This window comes from Stylophora pistillata, chromosome 3 (assembly GCF_964205215.1).
Source record: "Stylophora pistillata chromosome 3, jaStyPist1.2, whole genome shotgun sequence".
NCBI classification, from domain to species: domain Eukaryota; kingdom Metazoa; phylum Cnidaria; class Anthozoa; order Scleractinia; family Pocilloporidae; genus Stylophora; species Stylophora pistillata.
Window position 1 is genome coordinate 30,452,883 of NC_142521.1, and position 24,411 is coordinate 30,477,293.

The 24,411-nt window shown below is 38.1% G+C and overlaps 2 protein-coding genes, 2 long non-coding RNA genes and 1 pseudogene across 7 annotated transcripts; 1 reads left to right on the top strand and 4 right to left on the bottom strand.

The window, feature by feature from the left end:
• Positions 1-538: 538 nt before the first annotated feature.
• LOC148735565 (uncharacterized) lies at positions 539-1,780 on the bottom strand. The gene has a single exon (XM_088752970.1). The coding sequence runs from the start codon at positions 1,778-1,780 to the stop codon at positions 1,175-1,177; it is 606 nt and encodes a 201-aa protein (XP_088609096.1). The 3' UTR covers positions 539-1,174.
• On the bottom strand, positions 539-13,862 carry LOC148735566 (uncharacterized). 4 transcript variants are annotated; one of them, XM_088754081.1, is made up of 10 exons: positions 13,672-13,862; positions 11,275-11,430; positions 8,532-8,638; positions 8,019-8,321; positions 6,775-6,895; positions 5,755-5,919; positions 4,902-4,963; positions 3,306-3,357; positions 3,007-3,084; positions 2,510-2,570 (listed from the first exon to the last, which is right to left on the bottom strand). In XM_088754081.1, exons 2-8 carry the CDS (start codon positions 11,300-11,302, stop codon positions 3,340-3,342), a joined length of 804 nt encoding a protein of 267 aa, XP_088610207.1. In that variant the 5' UTR covers positions 11,303-11,430; positions 13,672-13,862; the 3' UTR covers positions 2,510-2,570; positions 3,007-3,084; positions 3,306-3,339. The 4 variants fall into 4 exon arrangements, with proteins under 4 accessions (XP_088610209.1, XP_088610210.1, XP_088610207.1 ...); XM_088754082.1 differs by lacking the exon at positions 11,275-11,430; XM_088754083.1 differs by lacking the exons at positions 6,775-6,895; positions 8,019-8,321; positions 8,532-8,638; positions 11,275-11,430; positions 13,672-13,862 and adding an exon at positions 539-1,730 and having other exon boundaries at positions 2,132-2,570; positions 5,755-5,893.
• A 3,015-nt stretch (positions 13,863-16,877) lies between these two features.
• On the top strand, positions 16,878-19,297 carry LOC148735567 (uncharacterized; annotated as a pseudogene).
• Positions 17,393-21,510, bottom strand: LOC148735568 (uncharacterized). Its single transcript, XR_015998947.1, has 3 exons — positions 20,389-21,510; positions 19,295-19,406; positions 17,393-18,199 (listed from the first exon to the last, which is right to left on the bottom strand). It is a non-coding gene; the product is annotated as an uncharacterized LOC148735568 (long non-coding RNA).
• A 563-nt stretch (positions 21,511-22,073) lies between these two features.
• Positions 22,074-23,708, bottom strand: LOC148735569 (uncharacterized). The gene is made up of 3 exons (XR_015998948.1): positions 23,193-23,708; positions 22,783-22,829; positions 22,074-22,361 (listed from the first exon to the last, which is right to left on the bottom strand). It is a non-coding gene; the product is annotated as an uncharacterized LOC148735569 (long non-coding RNA).
• Between the last annotated feature and the right edge of the window lie 703 nt (positions 23,709-24,411).

Consider the following 24,411-nt stretch of genomic DNA (forward strand, 5'->3'; position numbering starts at 1 on the left):
CGCGCGTAATCTGTCTTCTCGCGAATTGCCGAAGGATTGACGACTATCCCACCTCCCCGCGGCGATACTCTCCGTGCCTGCTTATTTTTCGCTCTCCTCTCACCTCTCCTGTAAAGAATTTGGGCGTTGGGGGGAATGACTTATTATATTAGAACAAGTTGGCAAAGCATTGGGCGTTGTGGGTCTGCTCTCATAGCTCGTCTGAGCAATGTTTCCTTAGAATTCGAACCAATTGCCAAGATCATTGTCGTTTTTAGAGCGGTCAGGTCCTAGTTGTTCAAAGAGCGGGTAAGTCGCCGTCCAGCTGACATAAATGCATTACAACTTCTACACTTCATCCGCTGGTTGGCGAGTCATCCACTGGATAGAGTTATACGCTCTTTGAACAATCGGGGCCTTGACAATTAAAAATCAGGGCTATGTTACCTGTGAAGTCTCGCTGAGATCTCCAGATGACGCTTTCAAGAGCGGGTCGTGGCACATCCAACCCCATGCAGGTAAATGTTTGTCTATCTTTTCACAATGGCAGATAAATATATTCAATTTGAACACGATAAATTTTATTGGACTTTCGTCAGTTAACAATGCAACCTGACAGATGACTGTCTCGGTTTTCTAATGTCAGGGTTCGCTAAGGAAAATAACAAAACAATAAATATGTGCAAGTTAAGAAGACGCAGTACAAAGCAAGCTACGTGTAACACCAAAATCATTGCATAATATCATTTTGCCCCTTTTCTTTGGCCAAAACATTTGTAAACTCTGCGCGGAATTCTGAATAAGTATCATAAGTAGAAGGCAATTCAAGAACGCAAGCACATGTGTGAGCGATTGGGCGCCTTCCCAATCCCTCTAGTTTTGTAAAATCAACATTAGTACATGAAACACACATGGCATCTGCTCCAGTTGTAAGCATTAAGAAGGACTTAAGTTGTGAGATCTCTAATCCTCTTATGAAGCGTTTCAAGTAATCTAACGCCGAGCGCTCTGCATTAGTGCCCGGTAAAGCACAAAGCATGCCAAGCACTTTCTTTGTAGTTGGCTCTAACGACTGGTAAATACTACATACTCCCTCTAGAGTTGATAATGTACCCTCTGCCAGCGACCCTCTAAAAATGTAATGCCAGCAATCAGCCACATATTGTGCCTTTTGAATGATTTCCTTATGAGCTACTTATAGTATCAGACTCTTAATGTTCTCTTTGGTTGGAAGACTTCTGCATCCAAAGCGATCCAGCAGTTCAAGAAGGTCTTCATCATCTTTGTCGTCACTGTCCCATTCCTCCACGGGTCTACCCAATGCCTCGCACACAACTTGTTCTTCACTTTTGGAAAGGTATTGTTTGAATGAGTGAAGGAGAATGTCATCAGAAACTGCCTTTTCACCAAGCATAGTACTGATCACAAATGCTTTGCTTAGCATCAGTGGAAAATACCCCAGATCTTCGTAACCTTTGACGATAATGCGTGCAATGGCAGTGCAGGTGTCGCTGTAAAACTCGTGCCTTATGGAAAGAACCCTCCCCCTTTCTCCGAGCGTACAGGAAACATAGAATGCTTGCCAAAAACTTGACAGGGCGTCTCGGTAAATTCCTTTCAAGTCTTCCCCTCTTTCGTCTTTCCCGTGTCCGTCTACCATAATGACCTTCAGTTCGAAAGTCATAATATCGCCATCAAGGAATTCTGTTAGAAGGTCTTGAAGGACAAGCGATCGCTTCACCCTTGAAGTTCTGGTGATAAACTTAAAGAACTTAGGTATCACTAAATCTGAGAGGTTCATCGTTTATCTTCTATAACAAGGAACAGGAGATGGTACACGAAATAAGTTTACAAAGAAAAATTAAGAAATGAGAAAACCCATTGATAACTGGTTGTTCTAGAAAAAAATTCAATGAAAAATTGAATATTCTGCTTATTGGGAATTGGTCGTGTCAGATGCATTTAATTTAACAAGCACTACCCAAGGACTATCCCCCCTTCCCAAAACAGAATAGGGTAAACCTGTAAGAATATTCACTGGTAGTAAAGTATGATACACCTTTCTGCTGAATAACCTAATTTCCCTATGATTGTGGTAGTGCTTTATGGTATACTGAGTAAAAGCAAGAGATTTTAAAAATTGAATTTGTACCTCAGCCTTTTAGTGACATCAGCTGCTCTACTTCCACTGCTGCTATCACCACTGCTTCCGCCGTTGTTTTCGTTACTATCACTTCCGCCACTGCTTTCGCCGTTGCTTCCGCTGCCACTACTTCCACCACTGCTCCCGCCGTTGCTTCCACTGCCACTACTTCCACCACTGCTCCCGCCGTTGCTTCCGCCGCCACTACTTCTGCCGCTGTCTCCGCCACTGCTTTCGTTACCACCACTTCCGCCACTGCTTTCGCCGTTGCTTCCCCGCCACTACTTCCACCACTGCTCCCGCTGTTGCCACTGCTTCCACCACTGCTTCCGCCATGGCTTCCCCTGCCGCTTCCACTACTGTCTCTGTTGCCACTTCCCCTGCTTTCTCTGTCGTCGGTCATTTCTTGTTCATTTTCCCTGCCAATATTTCCAAAGAGCACTGGGTTCTGGACAGAAAGAAATAAACTGCTTTGTTTAAAAAGAAAATTGTTGTCCTGTGATGGGATAATGAACCACAAAAATTTTGCCCATTTTATGGCGACTGACGACCAGACACATTGGCATATGATTTGTTCTTAGTCCCTCTAATCTTAACTGTGATTGACATTCCTAATTTGAATGTCTAAACAGACTCCATACTTGTGAAACGTTTTGTTTAACTTGTAATTTTTGTAATTATTTTCATCACCTATTGAAAATTAGGTTTTTAAGTCGTTGAATGCTTTTAAGAAATGTTCTGTCACAAATTTTTCGTCAAATTTTTTCAATGGGAAATGAATTTCCAAGGAAACGCAAATTTATAACTAAGTATATAGATATCTAGATATATAGATTAGAATGCATACGCATTACTGACAGCTTAATTTTTTGGCTGTATTTAACCTGTTGCCTTGCCAATAATGGCAGGTAATGTTGGCGAAAAAGGCGTCCTCCATCAGCTGTCCTCTTTCTTCCACCAGTCTGCAAAAACAAATGTTCTTTAGTTACCTTCAAGGCAATTACCCTCAGCACTTGTCTAATGATTGCTGCAGTTCAGATCTGCATAAATGTGGCAAAACAACAGGCAGTCGTGTAAACAAAGAAAACTTGTGTGCTATGCATCTGTCAGTTTTTTGTTAAGGTTTATATCTGTCTTGTAACTAAGTCTAATATATTGTCAAAACACAGCAAAAGTAACAAACCTTGGTTAGCTGTTGCTGAACGTGGGATTCTTGTTCATGTCCACCAATGACACTGAAAGATAAACATGCATGTACTTAGCAAAACAAAATAAGTCTGAGAATGGATTCAGATCTGAGTCACAAGAAGGGTTATAAATAACATACTCAAGTGACCGCCCCCCTCCCCCCCGTTAGCTCAATTGGTTAGAGTGCTGGATTGTGTTGTGCGGGAGGTCGAGGGTTCAAGCCCCGGCCGAACCAATACTCATTGTAACCACGAGGGTTATGTTTTTTTTATCAGTTCTGTCGTTCGTCTTTGTTAATTGTAATTAGCGTAAATAGTTCTCGTCTCGATAGTTCAGTTCTGTATTTATTTGTATTTTTTCGCGCTGTCAAAATGTAAATTAAGTTTTTCAGCGTTGTTTCATGTAATCGCCTTTGAGTATTGCGTAGCCTTGTTTAGTCTATTGTTTTAGCCTTTATCCGCTATATAACATCGTAGTTGTAATTTTCATTCAGTCGTTGTTATTCCGGAGTGCCGTACAGATCTTGTAAGTATTTACGCTTTCGTTTGTATTTTCCTGTAGTTTCTCGTATTCCTTTCGTTGTATTTTAGTTTCCTTGGGTTTAAGTTCGCATTGTTAATTCTGTATTTGTTTTTTGTGTTATGTTCAAGTGAATCGTCGAGATTAAAAACAGGGTACGTATTTCAAACTGTAACGGAGTGTCAGTTACACTCATGGTCTAAAAATAACTGAGGAGAATTTGATACCTTTCTATAATATAAACAAAGGTATAGATTCTAGTCTTCTCGGATAAGGACGAATAAACCGTAGGTCCCGTCTCCTGCAGAGTTAAGGGGTAGGAGACGTTGACTTCCCACGCATGAGATTACTGTGTGGTGGATGTCCTCCCCTGGGGTGGGATGGGTGGGGTACAGTGTTGTAAAAATGGCATGAAAAGCCCCATGGGGAAGTGGTCAATTAATACATGTATGTATGTATGCAAGTGTAAACAACCCTTCACCCTAGTCACAAATTCTTATTACCAACTGCAATCCCAAGAAAACCAGACATCAATAATATTAAAATGGGTGGATTTCTGGAAGTCAAGATGTGGTGTTGACATAGCCTCACTCATGTACAGTGTAGTGTTTTTTGCTTGCTTCACTGGCTGTGAAGGTAACAACATTTCTCATCTTCTTAAATATTAAGCACAATTCATGTTCTTACTATCAACGGAATGATCTGGAACTAAGGAAAAGGAGAAGAGATTGAAGGAGGGCGTTTTAGCTGAGTTGATTCTACGATTTTTTTTTTTTTGCAATATTCCAACTGATGTTATTCTTCTTTCGAAAAATTGTGTTCAATTTATGGGTGAACGTATTGGTTTTGAATGAATTTTATCATCTTCCAACTTCGGTACAGTTTTTATGAGGTCATTTTGTGCAAAATGACGTGTTGCATTTGACATCAAATAAAAAAAAGAATTTTTTCAAATACGCATAACTAGCAAAATTACGAAGAAAAAAAAAAGCAATCGATAATTGGTAAATAGATAAGTCCATGAGTAAAAAGGAAGGATTAATCGTCAAATGAATGAGCGTCAGATATTTACCTGATAAAATACTGTATGCAGGAAAATGCCATCACTTTTTAACACATCAACTCTAAAGGTTCCTGGAAGGACATAGACATACATTTGACTGTATTGTAAAGAAGTGTTTCGTTGCCCATTATCAAGTTATGTAAGTCTATACCCATATATTTCTAAGAAATCATCTTGATACATATATATAAATATGACAGACAAAGTTATGTCTTACGGATTAGTTAAATCTTCAGATATACCACGTTTGGCAAACGTATCGGGCACTACCGCGAGGATAGACTAAAACCAAGATATCATATATATTTGGAGCGATCGTCCAAATGTTGTCACATCTTCACTTCACTAACCATTTAGATAATAATACCTAACCATTATTTTAGAAATAGATAACCTTTGAACGCTTTATTGTTAATCTATTATTTGTTTTACGCAACGAAATCCAAAAAAGTAAAAATAATATTTTAAAAATGTAGAATGTTTACAATCTCCAAATACGAAGAAACCTAGAGACACTGTTATTTACAGCCGGCATTCATGTATCAGATCGCGGACAATACCAATAGTTTGTGCCTGTTTCACCAATCACTCTGTTACTGACCGCGATCTAGGTTAAATGTGTTTCTCGTAATGCCGGCCGGGGTTATCATGAATGGCAGAAGACTGAGTTCTTACAACCTACGATCGGCGAATGCAACATTGAGGGGAGGATGGGGGTCTTGGCATGCATGTCTACAAATATACCGCATATAGCAAAAAAATATTCAAACACAGTATGTCAATTAGAATGTAATGGATCGACTCTATGTAATACTAGTATATAATTTTATCATTATTGCAATCTTGTCTTTTTCATATTTACCTTCTGTCGTTGCTAGCTCATGTATATCGTTGTCGCTCAGTTTTCGTCCTTGGCCCCGGTCAGTATAGGGAACACAGAGCGAGAGGTTGAGACAATTGTTTGCTGCGCTTTGAAGGTGCTCGTTATTCTTCGAGCTGATACTCACAGCTAAGGTCCATCCACCTCCTGGTGAATGACGAAATGAAGTAAAATGAGTTTTTATGTGGCCACGTGTCATTTATAGTGCAACCTATGTCATCAAATTAGTCTGTTTGTTTTCTATGTTTGATAAGTACAAACGTCAGACAGTAAAATTTCAGCAAGTATACAAACAGAATGCGCACTGGGTGATGAACTCTCCGAGAAAATTAACAGGAAAATTTTACGATCTTATTCTTATGAAATTTGAAGTAGGTATCCCTTGCTGATAACATTTCTTGTAGCAAGAAAAGAGAAAAAAAGGAAGAAAATCTCAAATAAAAGAAATATACATATGGGAAAAAACCAAACTTTAATATCCACTTTTGCTCTTCCAAATGAGTTCGGGGTTGAAAGCAAAACAATCCTTTATAAATTTAACTCATTTAACTAACGTAATGACAAGCTACACTAGTGAGACAAAACAACATGGCGGGTTTCTTCTCGAGGGCAGACTAGTTCTCAGTCCTTCTAAACAGATTTTAATTGCTTTTCTTTTATTTCCCGGGACGGTTTCCTATGGACCTTGACAAAATATACCAGACCAATTTATTCCAGGTAAAGCCTATACTTTTCTGGCAAGGACTATTCAAATTTGCTCTTCAACATCCAAGTCTATCGGATATATACGTGGTATTGAAAAGGTGCTGAGAAGCTATCTATCTACTGGAATACGCGATGATTCAACCTCACTGCATTTCCCGTAATTACAAGTACAGCAACGCTGCCACTAAGAAAAACATAGTAACAGAACGTATAGTCTTTCTTTCTCACTAGAGGCAGAATTTAAGTGTTTTCATTACAATTTACTCTTTCCTTTTGACTTCATCCTTTTATACATACCACGTTTTTTCATATCACAGTAGACTTGTGCGTTTCTGTTCCCAATATTTATCCAGTAGTAGCCGCTTTCTGCTCGGGGCCACTTATTTAGAATTTCTGAGCAAGATTTGAACTCCTCATCCTGTAGATTATAGATAATAGATATTTATTGGCCAAACAGCTTCAGCTACTCAATCATTTATGTATTCATGCATGTATTTATCTGTTTTTCTTTATTTCTTTACGGTTAATTTTGCTGCTCTCTGGATGACGCCGTTTTGGAGATGCAACCATCCAGGCAATGCGATTGGTCAATAACACAAATGCATCTTATAAATCAATTACGATATTGTCGGCTATTTGGGTCAGGATGTATTCACTCGTTGGTCGTCACGGTCGTGAAGCAATGAACCCTAAAACGAAAAGTGTATTTTTTTTTCTCAAAGTTTGAACGAAAGCATCACCAGAAATCGGGGACATTTCGAGCCCTAACGAAATGTCAGCGGTATATCGTATTACAAACAATTCATTATGGCGGCGGGGGATGGGAAGTGAACACGTAACTTTCTATTTTTGCAAAACCCCACGAGAGAAAGGCCTGGTACCTTTCTATCCCAGAAAGCCAAATGAGACGTCAAAACAAGGAAAAATGCCGCCAAATTGTGCAGTTACTGGGACTTGTATCTTTTGTGTTCTTCCTTCTTAAAATTGGGGTATCCAGAAATGGTGTATTTGGCTTTTGAGCTCTGTCAAAATACGAAGAACTTCCCGGCACGAGGAAAATCTGTGGACCAACATATTCGACCGTTTACGAGCGATTTAGTTGAGCAAACTTCTGCAGAATGCATATCGAACTACGCAGTTGCGAATCTTCAAAAGGTTGTTCCCACGACAAAAAAATTGTAACACCTAGTCGAACCAGATTTTAGGAATTTGTATGGGAAAATGGAGTGAGAATTATGAGTTTACTCGTATACCTTGGGGAAAGGTAGGCTTGAATTTGAGTATTTCTTTTTCGTAGCGATGGACGCTTTAACCGATGCAGGCTGCATTTCCAAATACGCAGCGAAAGAAGATCCCATTCTTAGACAGCTATTTTGAAAAAAACAATCTTTTCCCATACATTTTCTTATGCTGTTTCGGCGCCATTTTGCTTGTAACATGAGAACCGCCCTCACCATATTGTCCCAAATTTCTGGCAATGGCTGAGCCAGAGAAGAAATTTAACTTTTATATTGTTTCTGTAGAATTCGTCAGTGCCATACCTTGTTCATATAAACTGAACCTTCCTTTGGACCAAAATCTTTTGGGTGAGTATGTCTGTTTGCATCATTCAAATCACATGCCTGGTCTTTTAAATGGAAGTTCAAACTCTTGCACCGAGACTCGCTCGAACAGATCATCACACACTCAGTAATACTGGAAGTTTTTCGAGTTGAAACAACGTGACGAGAAAGGTGATGACCATACTCCGAATATGTGGAGCGACAGCACTGCTTAATGGCTTGGCTTAGCTGTGCATAGAATATGACGATGAACAGGACAACAGAACACAGTCGCATGATTTTCTGATGAAATGACGAAAACACATATATTTAATTGAAATAAACTAAATTGTAAAGGCTTGCATTATGATTTATCATTTTATTAGCAAAACGCGAGTGTGAATAACAGGAAGATTTTGAGGAATACTCTCTGGCTGGTGAAGCGAAACTTAGCGAACCATGACCATTGGAAACTTCTCAAATTGATATAGCTCCTCAAAGTGTACTACCTACCATATGTGAGACAATTTCAGATCCTCCATAGAAGCTTGAAAAATTCGAGTACAGACCGCGAGCAGGACTCAACAACGACTTGTGTAATCCAGCTATAGAGGTCCTTTCTGAAAGAGAAGGTAAAATTAACTAACCGCCTCAATTGGTTAGAGCGCTGGACTCTTGTGCGGGAGGTCGAGGTCGATGGTTCGAGCCCCGGCTGGACCAACACTCCCCAAGGTTTTAAAATAACTGAGAAGAATGCGCTACCTTTCTATAATATCAAGATATGGATAAACATCCTAGTCTTCTCGGCTAAGGACGATTAAACCGTAGGTCCCGTCTCCTGCATCTATTAATTAGTTAATTTGATTAGGCAGGGGACGTTAAAGAACCCACTCACGAGATTACTGTGATGTGGTCTGGCCTGTTTACTGGGAATTGGGGGGAGGGGGCATCTTCAAATAAGTTTTCTTCGATTGCTTGTAAACTGCTGATGCAGTCCGGCCAAAGTACCCTGAAAAGTGTTGTGATGCGCATTTGATCATATCCATGTGTTAATTTGCGCAATATGAATATCAAATTACTATTATTATCATTATTATTATTATTATTATCATTATTAACGATATTGCTTTAACGTCCCAATTATTAAATGCAACTACACAAAGAAAGTCTGTTTCTAAATGGTGGGAGGCCCAACATACAAAAGATATCATTAAAAATTAATAATGTCATTGACGACACGAAATTTCACAAGTCTCTGAATTTGTGTATTTTCAACCCTAGCATGAAAACTAAAATTACGGGCTCATGCAATTTTGTTAGTCTTTGAAAAAATTTACCCATGCTTATTTATTCCAAATTGCACTCGAAATCATGTAATTACCTATACAAATTTTAAATTCTTGTCGAATAGAATTTCCGTTAAGGCTAATAGAGTGAATTTAAGGAGGTAGCGTGACTGTGGTTTGCTATAAAAGCATGAAGAGTTTGAAAAGTTTAATTCTAAGAAAAAAAAGTCCGTAATTTAGCCATTTCCAATTCAGATGTCTAATTTTAATCATTAGAATAACTGTCAGAAATCCATTATCGTCAACGGAAACATCAAACTCACGGGGTACAAATAGTCTCTTACTGAATTTCGTGACCACGCCCACTTCATCGGCCCACTCAAATCGAGTGCGATTTTTGGATGTTATATCATCTTGCCGACTCTCTGTATAAAAAGTTAACAATGTACCACCGAAATATTGAACTATAATATCATGGCTTTCCATTTTGTGTATTTTCGTACTACAAAGTAAAGTTTTTCTCTCGTCATTTTCACCTTTTCCCGAGCGGGTCCGTCAAAATTAAGAAGGCGTTCGTGGTCAAAACAAGACCGAGCAAGGAGTCTTGGGCGATTTCTCTCTTACGCAAGCGCAAATTGAAAATATACCGCCAAAATCAAAGAGAGGAACAAATTTCCTTTGTTTTGATATGTAAATTGTCGAACAAGGAGCAGATTGAACCTCGTCAAATGGCTAGTCAAAACAGCCCCACCTTCCTTCATTTGCTTGTTTCCTGTTTTATAAGCGTGAAAGCAGTGGGAGAAGAATCGAGTAGCTCGGAAAGCGCTTCGGGTATTAATTTACCATCGTTTACTTACGAGATAAACAAGTAAGATTTGTAAAGTTATTTTCCGAAAGAGTCGGAATAAACACATTTTTTTCAGGTTAGATTGCTGTTTTTACCCTAAACGTCGTCCAATAAATTTTTGTTGCAGCCTACTAATCTATACAATTTCGAAGGAAAATATTCAGATGCTTCACCGTCCCCGAAGGGTCTCCACTCATCGAAGCGTGTACTGTAGCCAATGTAGTGAATTTTCAGTCTCTTGTTGGGTTTGTCAACCTCCGTGACTTCAACATCATACAATTTTGTATCTTTTTTCTGTGAAATGACCTTTTTAACAGGGGTGTATGCTGAGTGTTCGTTGCAGAATCACTTTGGTTCTCTTATCTCTTTCTTTGGCTTGTCCGCCATTTTGAAAATTTGCTTAGGAGGGCATCTGGGTTAGCGGCCGCGCCAGGCTGGAACCGACAAAAACAAATGTTCATCGCAGTGGGGAAACAGTTTGATATGCAACAGAAAAAACACAAACTTCTTCCCGCGACAACGCAATTTTCCAAAAGTGTGTTGGTTACTGGCTAGCAGTATATCGTGATGATATGGAGTGCCTCATTGAATTATCTACACTTGTCGTGTATTTTCTGCTCATCTTCAATTATTAATTTAGTTGATTAAATTCTATCTTATGTCATCTTGCCCGCCCAGCATAAGAAATTTCGTCTTGATTTTTGTCATTACTCAAAGAAAGTGTATAAAGGTTTTTAGATAAGGTATATTGTGTTAGTTTCTAAGCAAAATTTAATGATACAAGAAAGAAAAATATCTGCTTGCAAATAGGAATTCTATGTCCTTCCTCCTGTGGAGTTGTATTTGAATATGCGGGCGGTTCCTTATGATTGCGTGACAACGTATCTACCAAGGGGTCATGGGGATGAACTAAATGACCCCCGCCCCCCCATGGAGCTTAAAGTTTGCCAGAGCATTCACGCACTATTGCGCCATTCATTCATTGTCTCGCCGGGTGAAAGGTGTAGTTTTTTCCCTCCCCACTCTCCCATTTTGCTTCGGTAGAATTTCTTCGTCTGTTAACTTTGTTCTTGTTTTTTGAGTGCCCCCACCCTTACTGGGCTACGAAATTAATTAGTTGTACCTTTTATGAGCCTTTTGCTCATAGCCATTCAATTCCAGCTTTGTGTTTTCTCAAATTTCTGTCTCAGTCCAGTAAACGAGCTTCAGGACATGCAGCTCTGGCAAACACATTACTCGGGGGGGAGGACATAAAAAATAGAACTCGGGATGGGTGCAGCTGGAATGAGACACTTAAGCTAAAATATTTGTTTTGCAGCAATGCTAATATAAGATCTTAGAAGAGAAAAATGAAACATATTGAAAGGAACAGGTACAAGAAGTTCCAAAAATGTTTTCAACTAAACGCATTTAGCCAACGTGCTTTGGATTGTTCCAAATCATCCCGAGGCAATGAACTGCGTTTGTTATTGCTACCGAGGAAGTGAAGTTGATTAAATTTGTAGAACTTTGCAGGTATTTGTCACTAGGGTGATGGATTGGTAGACTGCAGATATATTGGGCTCCTGTACCACTTTTCGTTATGTTCAATTTATCGATAAAGACTTGAAGCAGGTACAAGCAAAGAGGTTTAAAAATTTTGCTCTTTGATGATGAGGTTTTTTCTTTTTCAAAGTAGCGTTTCACACCTTTTATTTTAACATCAAATCGGATTTTTTTGGGAACAGATCCAGTATTTATAAGCTAAGTTTGGTGTCTAACGCTGTATTTCACAACATCTTTCTCCAAAATTACCATACTTAAAACACTCCTCGTACAAAAGATCAGTGAGCCCAGACGAGGATTTATAATTTGTGAAATAAATAACGAAGTAGTTAATTTTTTCATTCCTGGTACCCTCAAGAGTAGCCATTATAAATTTTGTCTGAGTTCGTCAATGCAACCACACGATACTTGGGAATACTCTTTGAAGTAATAAAAATTTCAATAAGTAAGACGATGTCGTATTCAACAATAAAATCACTTTTTTATTTAGCAAACGAAGCCGAATTTGTCAATCATGATCACACAGTCAAGAGCTCTTAAATTTTATCATTAGCGAAAATTATTGTTGACCCTCAAATGAATTTTAAATTTTGTTTTGCCGTGAGTTGATTTTGTTTTGCTGCGAGTTATTTTATCTTGCCGTCAGTTATTTTATTTTGCCGTGAGTTGGATTTGTTTTGCCTTGAGTTCATCATAGTTTGCCGCTAGTTATTTTATTTTACCGCTAGTTATTTTATTTTGTCATGAGTTGGATTTGTTTTGCCTTGAGTTCATCATATTTTTCCGTGAGTTATTTTATTTTGTCGCTAGTTATTTTATTTTGCCGCTAGTTATTTTATTTTGCCGTGAGTTTATTTGTTTTGCCTTGAGTTATTTTGTAATGTTGCATTACGTTTTGGTTTACTTTGAGTAAATTGATTTTAATTTGACTTGCACTTATGGGCCACCGCATAGAATTCGCTCGTGAAGTAATGAATTTTCGCTCAGAACGTCAGTTTCAGTGCCATTGGCGGAAAACGAAAAACGACTTGACTTGAGATGCAATCCGCTTTCCAAATTCCATACGAAAACGAAAAACGAAAATGACATTTCATTTTCACTTTCCTACGCAATTGAAAATCAGTTGGAACTAAGGTCCACGCATTTATTAACTTTTCCCTCCACCATAGCAGATTAAATTAGTAATTTAAGCCATTATATTCGCTTTGGTGCTACTAACAAAAGAGCCCAATCTCCTTAAACAAAGAAAATTATGACCATAAATGGTGCGTTTTTGAGCCCTATTGCTAGACCGGAATCTAACCCAAAGTTTAATATGGAATAAAAATTGAATGAAATGAAAATTTCCAGGTCTGTTTCATTACAAGTTTCGTGAGAAGAATCCAAATACGTTTATAATGAATTTAGTGTAAGAACAGTGAAGCGTTTCTGGCAAGTCTTTAATCATTTTGAAGAAATCTGACTTGCGGCTTAAAAAATTGGAATCGGACCTTTGTTAGACTCGGTCACCTCGGCGACAATATGACGATATTAAAAATTTTCTCTACGTTAGAATAACAAGATTTTGGAAAAAATTGATCAACTTGTCCTTAAAATTCTAAACTGCTGATAGTTTTAAGTCAGTGGTACAAGTAAACATTATCATGGAGAGTTAAGTGCATTATTTAATTAAATTTGCCTATCGCGTCGATTTCAATCCGTTTATCTGAGGGTTTGTAGATCTTAGATGTCCTCTTTAAACTCGCTACCACCTTTACATATTAAAACGAAAAATTTATAACTATCAATTGACAAAAAAAATTCTAGAGAGCCCCTCTACAAGAAAATGACAATTATTTTATCGCCAACTATCTTATTGAGTGTGAATAAGTGGATAATTTTAAGTAATACTCGCAGGTTTGCGCAGCCAAAACTCAACGGCCCAGCGACATTTGGAAACTTTTTAAAACAATAAAGTTCCTCTCGATCTACCTACCGTAGGCGAGGCACTTTTCAGATCTTCTACAGTAGTATTATTAGAGCACACGCCTCAAGGAGGACTGAACAATGGTTAGTGTAGTCCAGCTGCAGAGGACATAGTATTAGAAAGAAGACAATTTGGAATTTACTGCTTCGAATTGAAGAGTGATTCAACTTTTCACTAACTGTCTCAATTAACCGAATCCAATAAGGCAAAAAACCTCAGTATCCTCTGTATGGTAGACTTCTTGACAGCTGTCAAACAAACTATGTAATTGAAAACTGGCAATTTCATTAACCACGTGATTTCGCGTGACTCTTTGAATTTGTATTTTCAACCTCCATCAGTGAACATAAAAAACTATAAAAATAAAGATTCTTAGAACAGAAATAAAAAAAGGGAAGAATGATATAAGAAACCTAATTTAGAAGCCTCCGTATTTATTGATAGAATAAAAGGCAAAAAAAAAAAAAAAGAGTTGCTGGCTAATATGGATGAAATTTAAGACCAACACAGGTCTTAAATTTCACAGGTGACTAGCAGGTAATTTGCACTTAGCGTTGGTGGGATGATGAACTGGTAAATTGCATGTTTATTTTCGAGATGTTCAATTTATCGATAAAAAGAAGCTAACTATCAGCAAGGAGATAAAATAGTTAGGCATCTTTAATCATGTTCGTAAAATCCCCTAATGAAAGTGCAGTGAACTAAGAAGAGGGTTTATAATACGACCACACAATGCTTGGGAGGACACTTTGCGAAGTAATCAATAATTCAAACGTTGGTTGAAATAATTAAAAAAAAACTATTCTTTTGGAAGCAGAATCTGCCATCACTAACAGACAAGAGCAGGGTTCTGTTTTCCTTTTTGGCATTACAGGTAAAAGAAGTATGAAACCCTTAGGGTTCCAAATGTTCACATAATAGTGGGTTAAATAATGGAAAGAAAGTGTGCGCGTGGTAATTGATGTAAATGTAAACATAAAACAAAATAAAAACTATATGTTCTCAAATCGAGGGCTAATGCTAAGAGACCAACAAACAGCAAGGCATGCAGCCACTAAGCAGTGCCAAATTAAAATACGGGTAAGATTGACTACGAGTCCAGCAATCTATCTTGCACTCTATTGGGCACGACAGAAAAGTTGTAGAGCGTTTTTGTCCCATTTTAAAACACTTAAAATTCACATTGGTCTCAGCTCTAAGTTCATGCAGATATGCTATTAATTTATGTATTTATATCAATGTTTCTTATATCTATTCAGTCTATATTTCTTATACGCGTAGAAGGCGATAATGTACTTAGCGATGGACCTTTCCGTGGAAACGGTCCGAATGACAAAATACCTACCACTAAAAAACTTAAATTTGACACATAGATTTCCCTTATATAAACCGTACTATGAAATAGCGCGTGTTACCTGAGCATGAATGGTTAAGCTTCATTATCTGTCTAACTATTTAACTTTTTTCCTGAAATCAAAAGAATTTTAAAGCTTTGCCTTAAATGATAAAACCCTATCTGAATCATACTTTGATAGAAGTCAACTCTTTAATCCATTAGGAATCATAATAAATATTGTTATCAATCATTATAAGTACATTTCTTCGGCTAACCCATAGATCAACTAAAGGTTTATGGGTATGAAGGCGAACTGAAGCACAAAACAGTAAAGAGAGTTGTTATTTAGAAAGCTATTGTATTCTACTCATCTTGCGTCACGATAGACTAATTTTCTTAACTACGTCGCTGTTATCAATGTCATTCTATGCTAAAAGATATCAACTGCTCCGTTTCTCCTGATACATTTATGATTTGAGTTGTGTAAATCATTATATAATAAGTAAACTTTACTTATTATATTAAGTTCATTTATCCCAACGACTGTTCCAATGTTTACTTCACGTACATCATTCCTGTATAGTTATTGTACAGTCCAAAGCTGCCATTGAACACTCCGAAAAAAGCAATGATCGACCTCCTCCTTGGAACTACCATTGATAAAAAAAAAAAAGGAAAAGGAGAAGAACTGGTTCATCTCTTTGTGGCTAATGCTACGGACTAATTATTTCACTGTTTACTCGTGCAAGGTGGGTAAGGATGTCAGAATTACATATTAAATACTGCCTACCAGGTTTGAACAATAATCATCCTTTCATCCCCAAAATCCACTCCCTCTCCACCCACCACCATCCATCCCTTTTCTTTTTTAATTTCGTGATAAAAAGCAAGAGAATAAAATCACAAAAAAAGAGTAAGGAAATCAATAAGAAAGTTGATATGGTGCTGTTGCCTAAATCCATTAAAGGAACTCAATCTGTGTGACTTTTTGGGAGTAACGCTTAGTTTTGTTTGGTCAAAAGAAAGAAGTGGACAAATGTCATAAAATTAGCTCAACAAAACATTTAGACGAATATTTGCTTCTCATAACTTGACTGATCTACCTAATACCTGCTGATTTCTACCGGAAGTTGCGGGGCATGCTGGGTTAAAAACTGGGGGGAACTAGCTCCAGTCTCCTTTGTAAAAAACACGCGCGGAAAAAATGGCATCGGTTTGTTTTCATTGTTTGCTTGGTCATCCCTCAGGGAAAAATAACCTTTTTTCTTGTAGTGAAGCTTGAACACTGGGTTTAAATAGGCTTTATTATAATTTTAAAAGCGTAAAGCAGGTATACTACTTCCCAGCTTGAAGATAAATCGTTTAAATCACCAGCTCTGACAGAAGTTCGTTTGCGACCCCCGACTAGCCTGTGTACATCCGGTTATATTACCTGTAATAACCGTCGGAGTTTAGAATAAACGGCGGTTGAACTCAGGCTATCCCCGGCTGAAGAACACAAAACCTTACATTACTAATAAAATTATAAAAAGGCGATGCTAACGGCGTGGTTTTTGCTTGAGATAGTTAACAGCAGTGTCGAGCAAGATGCGTGTGTTTACATTTCCCCGCTATGATTTTAACAACCCGCGCGACGACTTTCAAACAGTTTCATCACGAATTATAAATGACCTTTGAATTTGACGGAAAGGAGGTAGCAGAATTGCATCCCTGAGTAAAACATAAGGCTTAAGGGAGTTTGATATCACGTGTATTAACCCATAAAAATAGTTTGGGAAGTTAAAGTGCCACGTCGCGTGACCCCTACTGGCTTTAATACGATCACGTCATCACTAGATGCACAGAAAGTTTTAAAGGTTTGAGCATACTTCTCACCACCATGCCCAAGGTCTTCAATTGTTCCGACTGCAGAAACAATTACCAAACAGGTCGTGGATTAAGGAAACATTTTCCGACCCACCCAAGCCAAAGGCGCGAAGAAAACGTAAGAAACCCACCGCTGCAAGCTGTTGCTGCAGCAAACAATTTCCTGGACGTCCCGCACCACCACCGCTCTGCGAGGCTTAAAGAACTTTTGAAACTTTTAACACCAGATGGATTTTCAACTGTTGGTTTTGTGTAGCATTGAGAGGCACGTGTCAACTTTCTCATTTCTCTTAACAAGAAGTAAGCTTACACAGGGCTCAGTTTCGGAAAGCAAGTTAAGAGGAGAATTGGAATTCCTTGTTAAGATGGTGGCGGAGGGTTACTTGAAACAACAGTCAAGAGAGTTACCCAGACTCGCTTCTTTATTGCTTGAAACAACAGTCAGTTTCTACCCTTTATTCCAAACCACATGGTGAAAGTATATCCCCAAATTATCACTCCAAGGAAAAAACTTTGACTCCAGCAAAATGCAGAAAATGGGTTCATTTTACTGACGATTTAAACATGCCCCAAGATCCACAAGAAAAAGCTGAGCTGGTCGACTTCATTATTTCACATAAAGATGGAGAGTTTTTTAAGAGGGCACTCATGCCAGTCATTTTCAAGAAGAATTTCAATCATTTTGTCCAGTTTGCAGCTGAACTAGTAAGTAATTTTGACATTGGCTACACTAAATACCAAAACACAGTCCGAAATCAGCTTGGTAAAGAACTAGAACATGTTTTTGGAATCAATATCATGGTACCAAAAGATGACGTATGTAAAAAGCTCAAGGTAAAAAAGGAGGCTCTGCAAGAAAGTTTGTCACTGACTTTTACTGAACACAATGGTGTTGTTGCAGCATACACAAATGTCAAAAACACTATGGAATGGCTACTTAGCAAAAAAACTCTACAGGAAACAATAATGGTCCCTAAAGAAAAATTACTTGTTTATCACTACATCGATGCGTTCCCATGGATGTAGTGGAGTAAGTTCTTTACTGCAGAAACAGCAATAAGAGTCAAATTGGTGGAGCCCCACAACCTGTTAAGCTGCATTGTTACAGTGTGTTCTTGGTTAGGCCCAGATAACTACAACCATGTAAGTAATCTTGGACGAGAAACCCTTCAACAGCTGTCCAGTTTGAAGTCAGTTTATCACCCAATTCTGAAGAAGAACATAGAAGTCATTGTGCGTGGTGTTGCAGATGGCTGTCAACGAAGATCAATTACCGGAAGTTCTTCTGCCAGCTCCTGCTATCCGATTCCAGAGTCACCAGAACACCAAAAGCAACTTGGGGATATGAGAGTAATCTGTAATGAGCTTGTGTGGAAAGTAGTAATGACAGAGAAAGGAGAAGAACAGTACAAGACATGGTTGGGAAAGCTAGTGGATAATACTGAAAACAGGTTATTATTTGATCTAATGGCACTTTACTTTAATAAATTAATCATTGAATAAATTACGCATTATTTTTTTAAACTTGAACCTTCCAAATACAGCACAGGCATGAATGATAATAGATATGTTTATACACTGTTCAACAGATACATGAATTCAGTACCCACACATCAATCATAGATAAAAACTAATGTTATTCAATGTGGAAAACTTTATTAAGAGGTTTTGCACTACATGTACGTGTGTTCTATTTGGAAAACACCTTTCTGGTAATTAAAATTAACAAAAAATGTTAAATATCATTTATGGCAGACGAGAATATGCAAAGAAGCACCTTGGTCAAACTGGACATCCTAATGCTTCTCAACTTGGCCTGGTAAATTTCTACCCAGCAATGATGCACCAAGCTACAAGAGCTACAGAAACTATTGTACGAAGAATTGGCCAAGTAGCTGAGGCTCTCAAACAAAATAAAAAAGAATGGTTTATAGAAGTACAGAAATTTGCTCAAAAAGTTTGTCTAAGCAGTTATGAAGTCACATTTGATGAAAATGGTGTTTTGGCCTTCTATGAAAAAGCAGAGTAACTTTTGAACAATTCTGGTTTTAGCCCTTTGGTCAGCAAAATATTGGTACGTTTTTGCACTGGCCTCAAAAAAATTTTCCAATGGATTTTAAACACTCCAAAATAATTAACCAGACAGGAGTATGAATGCCACGCAAGAGTTTTGTTAGGATTTCAATTTATCCTAATTTTTGGCTCTCAAACTGTTACTGCCACGGTGAAAGAACTTGTAGCTTACACTGGGTTTTATGTCGAGAAGGCTCTTAAAGATGCTGCCTTGAGTGGACTCCCTTTGACCTTGCACAATTTCAATGACAGCATCATGGAAACCAAACACAAGGAAGCCAAGCAAGGCAACTACATTTACAGTGGTGGGCGAGCGGGTGAAACAGGAAAGATAGACTATCAAAAATGAGTATTCACACAACAATTCTGTCATGAATGGGCATCTGTGGAGAACCAAGAGAAGAAAGGGCACAACTACTCATCAGACTCTCAAGTCCACAAAAAGGAAAATGAGGCTTTACCAAAACATCTAAAGAAAAAGAAAATGGTATGGAATATATAAGTAAATCTGTATAAATGTGACTAATGAAATAACTTTTTACCTCCATTCATTTTAAATAACTCCTAGACTACTATATACACTGTATATAGATATGGAAAGATATTTCTCAAGGCTGTGGTTGAAGAAAAATTATGAGACACCCAAAAGTTCCTAACCATGGAATCCTGGGTGCCCAACACTCATGCCTATATGAAAAAAATTTTTTTTTCCCAGTCAACCAAATCTAAATCTAAATATCGTTATGTCGGCAAAATCGTTCAGGACATCACGCCAAAGACCAAAGTTAGTCGGATGTGGCACCCGGGCACATCTAGTGGACAGCCCTACTTGTTGTGCATGTTGCTGTTTAGTTGAATATCATTGACACACTCAAAATGTTCATAGTACCTGTGCTATTTTGTTTAAAACAGCACATTCCTTTTCAAGACACAAAAAGAAAGTCAAGTCAAGATGAACAATCTTATGCTACTTATAGAACACAAACTGCTCCTGAAGTCCAGGTACATGGAGGCATTATATAAAAGCACTAACATAACAAGTTCATCTAACAAATGTTGTTTTGACTTATTAATTCTGGTCAACATATCTAACAATATTTGTTCATTAAAGGCCAAAGATAATCTGTAAAGGAATCCTAAACCACATATAAATACAGATCACATATGAACTAACATATCTAACAATATTTGTTCATTAAAGGCCAAAGATAATCTGTAAAGGAATCCTAAACCACATATAAATACAGATCACATATGAACTAATGTAAATATACAAAAAATAATAAATTCGAAGAATAGATTAAGATGCGAAAGAATACTACATACTTAAAATCACTAAGTAAAATAATGTCTCATAGTACCTAGAAACAAATGATCGATTTCAGTGAACTGAGTTCTGTGATAGAGCTAGGAATTAGAACGGAGGTTAAAATCAGGTCATATTAACTTACCTCCGTTAATTGTTTCAGATGAAAGAATCAAATAAATATGATGACGGTGGTACTTGTGTAAGTCCTTGGCCAAATATCGACTCCACATTAGCCCAACAGATGACACAAAACTATCTTCAGGCAGCAAAAACATATTTCCAGTCGTCCAACGCCGTAGAAATTACAGTCGAAACAGCCAGACAGTTTGCTTCAACATCCAACAGTGGCACGGTGAATAGCTCAACAAACTTGAACAGTATCAAATCAACAGTTCAAAGTCTTAACATAACAAGAGCCGATCCAAGAGTAACACACGAGTTATTTACTATGAAGTTAAACTCAAGCAAACCACAACAGCCGGGCACATTTGTCATTGAACATCAAAAAGAAAAATCGGCCATCCTTCGAAGAAAATTCGTTATTCCATATGCAGACGTGCTAGGATTGTAAACAGATGACAGAAAAATTATTCTGGACACGTACCAAAGACCCCAGATATTTTACAAAAAGAAAGACGAGTCCGGACGACAGAGTTCAACAACATGGTCAGAATGCTCCGAAGGTTCCGATACGTCTGGGTCAGAGGAGAAGACTCGACTTGAAATTAACTTTCACCAGCCAAACAAAAGCGTGAGTACTTTAATTCAGTCCGACAGATATCTCCAGATGGCAGCCAACGGGGAAATACGAGAAAACTATCATCAGCAGAGGAAAGACATAATGGATCCTGAGGCGTTCTTCCCCGTAGTTAAAAACCCCCAGACATTACGCGCAGCACAGCTCGCCGTCTTAGAACTACTTAAACAGCCAGAAGGAAGTGATGTGACTTTGCTTATTAAAATGTTCGGTGGAATTCATCATCTTTTCAAGCAATCTTTAAGCCAGAGTAGTCCTGTTAGTTGCGTCGACAAGGAAGAATGACCATGACACACAGTAAGAGTTTTATCTTGTCCCGGAGCTTTGAACAGCTATCCGCCGCTACATCAGCATAAATAACACGTCTGACTTAAGACATTCGATGTCTTTAAACCTTACTGGAGTATCACAGAATTCTCAAGAAGCGAAACAAAATTAATGTCGAGCTAAACACGATAAAAGCCACAACAATTCACACGCCACATTTATTTGGTTTCGCGAAGCGCTCTCGAATGAATGGACCCCCCCCCCCCCCACAGGCTGTTTGCGAGTCGTGCGCTGATTGGTTGAGATTTGAAGACCTGTCAAACAGAGATCAGCAGGTAATACTGGATATTTTGTTACTCACCAGATTGAGGTGAAGTCCATCCCTGGCCGCACTCGCCGTTATCAAGGCCATCAAACACTAGAGTTATTCATGGATAAATTCGCACAGTAAGTGAAAGGATGTTCATATACTGGAAAGCAAAGCTAATTGCAACTTCGTCGGTCGCATTGTTGACGTTGTTCTAATTAGCTTCTTGTATAAAATTCTCTGCTTTGATATTCTGTTGTGATTACTCGGCTAAAAATAGTTAAGTTACAATATATGTCATTTGTCTCTGCAAGTAACCCTCTGTGCAAGTACCCATCTCTCTCTGCAAATCCCCCTCGCTTGGATACTCTCCGGTGCTACTCGGTCCAAGTCATCGTTTATTGTTTCACAACGGAAGATGTTTTACTTACACGCCGTGCTGTACCAGACGTTTAACGGCGCGCGATAGTAAACGGCGAATGGTATCTGTGGATAGAAAAAACGGGGATGATTTGGGTCCGTCGAGGCCCAAACCCAAACCTCCTTCGATTTTGGCCCCGCTGTTATTATCACGCCGTATTACGATCGCGTCCCGCATGTCTCACTAATCGCCTTGAACAAGCTATTACACGCCTTGTAAATAAGAAAGGCGCTAAAAAAATTTCTTACACGTTGACTTACCCCTGTGGCATTCGCCCAAATGCGATATCCCACGTCAATCGTGGTGCATGTGTTAGTCTCCCAATGATAGGGAAAATAATGGGACATGATAATGCGTGGACAACTGTAATGAAAAAATTATCTGTTTTTCAAAAGATGTAATCAAGCAACAGCCTCATATCACAAATATCAAACAAACGTGGACATCCAGCCTTTCATATTTTTGCACTAAGAAAGAAATTCATTCGTTTGTATCCATGTTATCGTGAGGAAGTATCGTAAATTCGTGACGGTTTTTGAGGACAAATGGACTTGCATAACGATTATCACTCATCCTTGTGCCGATTGGTGTTCCAACTCCCCGTCATATCGATTTCCATTCCATCTTTTCGAAGAAAAGACACTTTTTGTTATTTCATTAAACAATTGCGACCGCTGTTTACTTGATACATGCGCTATCTTGGATTGTTTTTTGGTGTTGTTGTTTAAAATGCAATAAATAAGCGGAGCAAAAACGATTACTGGAAAAAAAGTAGTTCACTTACTTTCCCTGATGGCAACCTGAGTTGAATTTGTTTGGCCAACTGGGTATCTTAAAAGAAATAAAAAGCGGAACTATCTTACGGCATGGTCATGCTTAGCTTAATTAACTATTTCAACTTCATGAATTAACCACTAGCTGATTCTTATAATCAACAAGCTACTCTAGAACCAAGGAAAAGGAGAAGAGATTTAAGGAAGGCCCTTCCAGCTTCCGTACTTTTATTCATGAGGTCATTTTGTATAAAATGAGATGCTGAAGTTGACATCAAATAAAAAATAAATCTTTTTTCAGATATGCACAACGAACAGAATTATCAATAAAAAAAGAAGCCGTCAATAATTAGGAAATAGATAAGTTCAAGAGTAAAATAACAAGGATTAATGTTCAAATGAATGAGTACTAGACATTTACCTGATAAAATACAGTACGCAAGAAAATGCCATCCCTTCGTAACACATCGACCCTAAAAGTTCCTGAAAGGACGCAGACATACATTTGACTGCGATACAAAGTGGTGTTTCTTTGCCTGTTATCAAGTGATATAAGTCTAAACCGGTACGATTCTACTCTTCGTTCATTAATTGACCTTTTGGCATCTATTGTTACTCTTCCGTCGCCCGCCTGTTACTCTTCACCTGTGTGCGCCCTGGTTTACTGAGGAGATGAGATCGACGAAAAAGTTGAGATGAAAACTGGAAGCTGAAAATGGAGTACCACCAGGAGTGACTTCAGCAATCGTTTCTATATGGATCAGTGTTGATTAGTTAATGATTTGGTTCGTAATGCCAAAGGAATTTATTTTTGCTCTCTTACTGAGAATAACTGTGGAAACCAACGGGTTCTTTATCAAGCCATCAGCAATCTTCTGAACCTTAATATCCTACATCCAATATCTGATGCTGGTTTAGCTGATCAGTTCAATTCATTTTTCAAGAATAAGATTCGTCTTATTCGAGAAAGATTACCTCAGTTTATTGTTGATGGAATCTGTTTAGTTATCTCATCTACTGTTGCCGAGACTTCAACTCAACATCATTTGTATTTTTTTTTACCATAATTTATTCCAAAGTTCTGCCAGATTTACATAGCCAAAAACATCCTATCGACTCCAAAACCATGTGCTTTCGGATTGCAACTTTTCTTACTTGGTACTTCATACAATATCAACGTAAATGTCCAGTTCGTTAAATACTAGAAATCTACAGTTCTGCGGCGGTAACATCTACACTGCGTCAATGTGAACTAACATCCTTTGAAAGAGTGTGGACGTAGAGCATAGCCACGGTGCTTAATGCAAGTCCTGCAAGGTTATGTCTTGTATGTTGGATACTGTTCCGGCCTCTGTTTTTATTCTTAAAATTAAACATACTCAAAGGAAAAGGTAGGAATTATTGGAAAACAAGAAGCCCAAAAAATGTTTTCCACTAAACACATCAATATGCTTTGAATTTTTTCCAAAACAGTGAATTTCTTTTGTTATTGAAACTAGCGAGGAACTGGCATTGATTAAATTTGCAGAAAATTACAGGTCATTTTAATGATGCTGATATCTGTTGGTGGGGTGACGGATTAGTAGATTGTAAGTATATTTGGCTCACGGACAACTTTTTGACATGTTTAGTTTATCGAT

What these genes read in the sequence shown, in the direction of transcription:
- LOC148735566 (XM_088754081.1), bottom strand. Translation starts at nt 11,302, where the DNA reads ATGGCTATGAGCAAAAGGCTCATAAAAG. An exon ending in GTTCAGTTTATATGAACAAG is followed by an intron (nt 6,896 to 8,018) that starts GTATGGCACTGA and finishes TATAATCTACAG; the next exon opens with GATGAGGAGTTCAAATCTTG. An exon ending in TGAGCTAGCAACGACAGAAG is followed by an intron (nt 4,964 to 5,754) that starts GTAAATATGAAA and finishes ATGTCCTTCCAG; the next exon opens with GAACCTTTAGAGTTGATGTG.
- LOC148735565 (XM_088752970.1), bottom strand. Translation starts at nt 1,780, where the DNA reads ATGAACCTCTCAGATTTAGTGATACCTAAGTTCTTTAAGTTTATCACC.